Here is a 1,917-nt window from a genome sequence, read left to right as displayed (position 1 = left end):
CTTTAGAAGATTTCTGCTGGTAGAATTTATATGCCAAATATATACTGAAAGCCTACAGAGGTGGTTACCTTAAAAAATTGTTGGTAAGTTAAGTTTCAAATATACTCGATTTCTGGGGGCAAAGCCATCACCTACTTTCAATCCCAAATATATAGTAGGTACTGGGCAACCTTGCCTTAAAACTATTAAAAACACAAAAGCCTAACAAAAAATCAAAAATGAAATATTTATTACCGCATTTTGTGACTTAACACCTTTTTTTTTAACATAACGTCACAGTCCTCATACAAGTATTTTAATGTAAATTTGACAAAGCTTAAAGGTAACAGCATTTTCTTCTAGTGAGGAACACGTGCTGAGAAAAGAAGAATTCATGGACATACAATACCAATTCCACAGCAGATCTGATACTAGCAAAAACATTCTTTTTTTTTTTTCAATTGAGGTAAACACATAGAATATCTAACATGAAACAATTAATAGACCGAACTCTGTACGAAGTTTGTTACAGTATTCTCTTGCTCCTTTTTATCCTCCAAGCTTTGAGTCTCGGATAAAGTCCTAGTTGTGGTGCTATGACCATTAATAACTTTTTTTGTGTGTTGAGGAAAGCTGCCCAACTTAAGACTGTTTTGTCCACAGCCAAGGCTTAGAACTCCTGGAAGAAGCTCCTGCTCTGTCTTTAAATCTTCACTGGCAAGCTCTTTGAAGAAGAGTCCCCCAAAATAATAATAAGAATTGGCTTATGAAGCACAAACTATAAAGATCTGTTTGAAACTAAAGGACACATTTATGGAGGAACAAAGGCCGGGCATGAAAACACATTCTTGAAGCCGGAGTCCGAGGGATGAGGTTCAGCCAGACGTTCACCATGGTCTCCAGCATGGTTCTTTTTTTCATTGGCCCAACAGGTTTAAAATATACCACAGTCTCTCCTGGATAGTGAATTCACTGATGAACCAAAACAGTCATTCTTTTGGGAACAACACACATAGTGTGGAAAACAAGGATATATTTTTTTTTTCTCTTCTAAAACTATTTGAGGCAACATAACGGAGTGATCAACAGAAATGTACAAGTTTAACTTAGTTCCTATGTTTATACTACAGTAGTTATAACTCTCGGAGTCTTTTTCCAGAGGATCTTTACATGGACAGAATTGTCTCAGTGAGCCCATGATTTCACATTTGTGTTCTTGTCTCATTGGTCCTCTGTTGCTTGATGAAAAATGACAAAAAGTAAAAAATAATCACAGCTGTCTGGAATTTCATATTGAGTGTCAACATCTGGTCAAAGTTCAGAAAGTCTTAAAATAGTTTTTGCGTGTGTTTCCTTTTCCCTTGAGTTCCCTTATACTATTGGGCATGAATGTCCATAACCTGTCCGCCAACATTGGGATCTACAGAATTTAACATTGTGGGACTCTGTGCTGACATAGTCATTCCAGGGTGGGAAGGGGGTCCTCCGTGCATCATCATGGCTGGGTGGTGGGGATGGCTTGGTAAATATGAATGCATTGGGGGTCCATGTCTTAACTGAGTAGGGTGTGGGGTCATCTGGGGAGGAGTGTAACTTGGCTGTGCCATACTCATTCCCATAGGACCACCCTGAGAAACGTACTCCCCTGGCATGCTCTGCAAACCTGAAAAGAGAGAGGCAAAAAGAAAGCAGGTCAAATTCCTAAGCATTTTTATACTTTACCCATCAAAGATGAAAAGAAAAAAAAAAACAACAGACACTGCAAATCTTATATCTAAATTTAGCTGCAGATTCTTGCCAATGTTTGCAGACATTCAAATTGTAGTTTGCATTTAATTTCATCGCACAGCAGTATAATGCAACACAACAGAACTAAATATTTAATGCAACTAAATGTCATAAAGTGGAACTGTTTTTCAAAATGGTATTCAGTACATT

At 37.6% G+C, this 1,917-nt stretch overlaps 1 protein-coding gene across 5 annotated transcripts in view; it reads right to left on the bottom strand.

Moving 5' to 3' along the window:
• Nucleotides 1-212: 212 nt before the first annotated feature.
• Nucleotides 213-1,917, bottom strand: part of MEIS2 (Meis homeobox 2) — a 204,014-nt gene continuing 202,309 nt past the window's right edge. For 3 of the 5 annotated variants that reach the window (XM_007128490.4, XM_028495524.2, XM_007128495.3), the window contains one exon: nt 213-1,642. In XM_007128490.4, coding sequence (XP_007128552.1) covers nt 1,356-1,642 — 287 coding nt within the window. In that variant the 3' untranslated portion in view covers nt 213-1,355. The remainder of the gene's footprint in view (nt 1,643-1,917) is intronic. The other 2 variants (XM_007128493.2, XM_028495525.1) reach the window with 1 other exon arrangement.

Source organism: Physeter macrocephalus, chromosome 11, assembly GCF_002837175.3.
Source record: "Physeter macrocephalus isolate SW-GA chromosome 11, ASM283717v5, whole genome shotgun sequence".
Classification (NCBI taxonomy): domain Eukaryota; kingdom Metazoa; phylum Chordata; class Mammalia; order Artiodactyla; family Physeteridae; genus Physeter; species Physeter macrocephalus.
The sequence above is the reverse complement of the archived record's forward strand: the minus strand, read 5'-3'. Positions and strand labels throughout refer to the sequence as shown.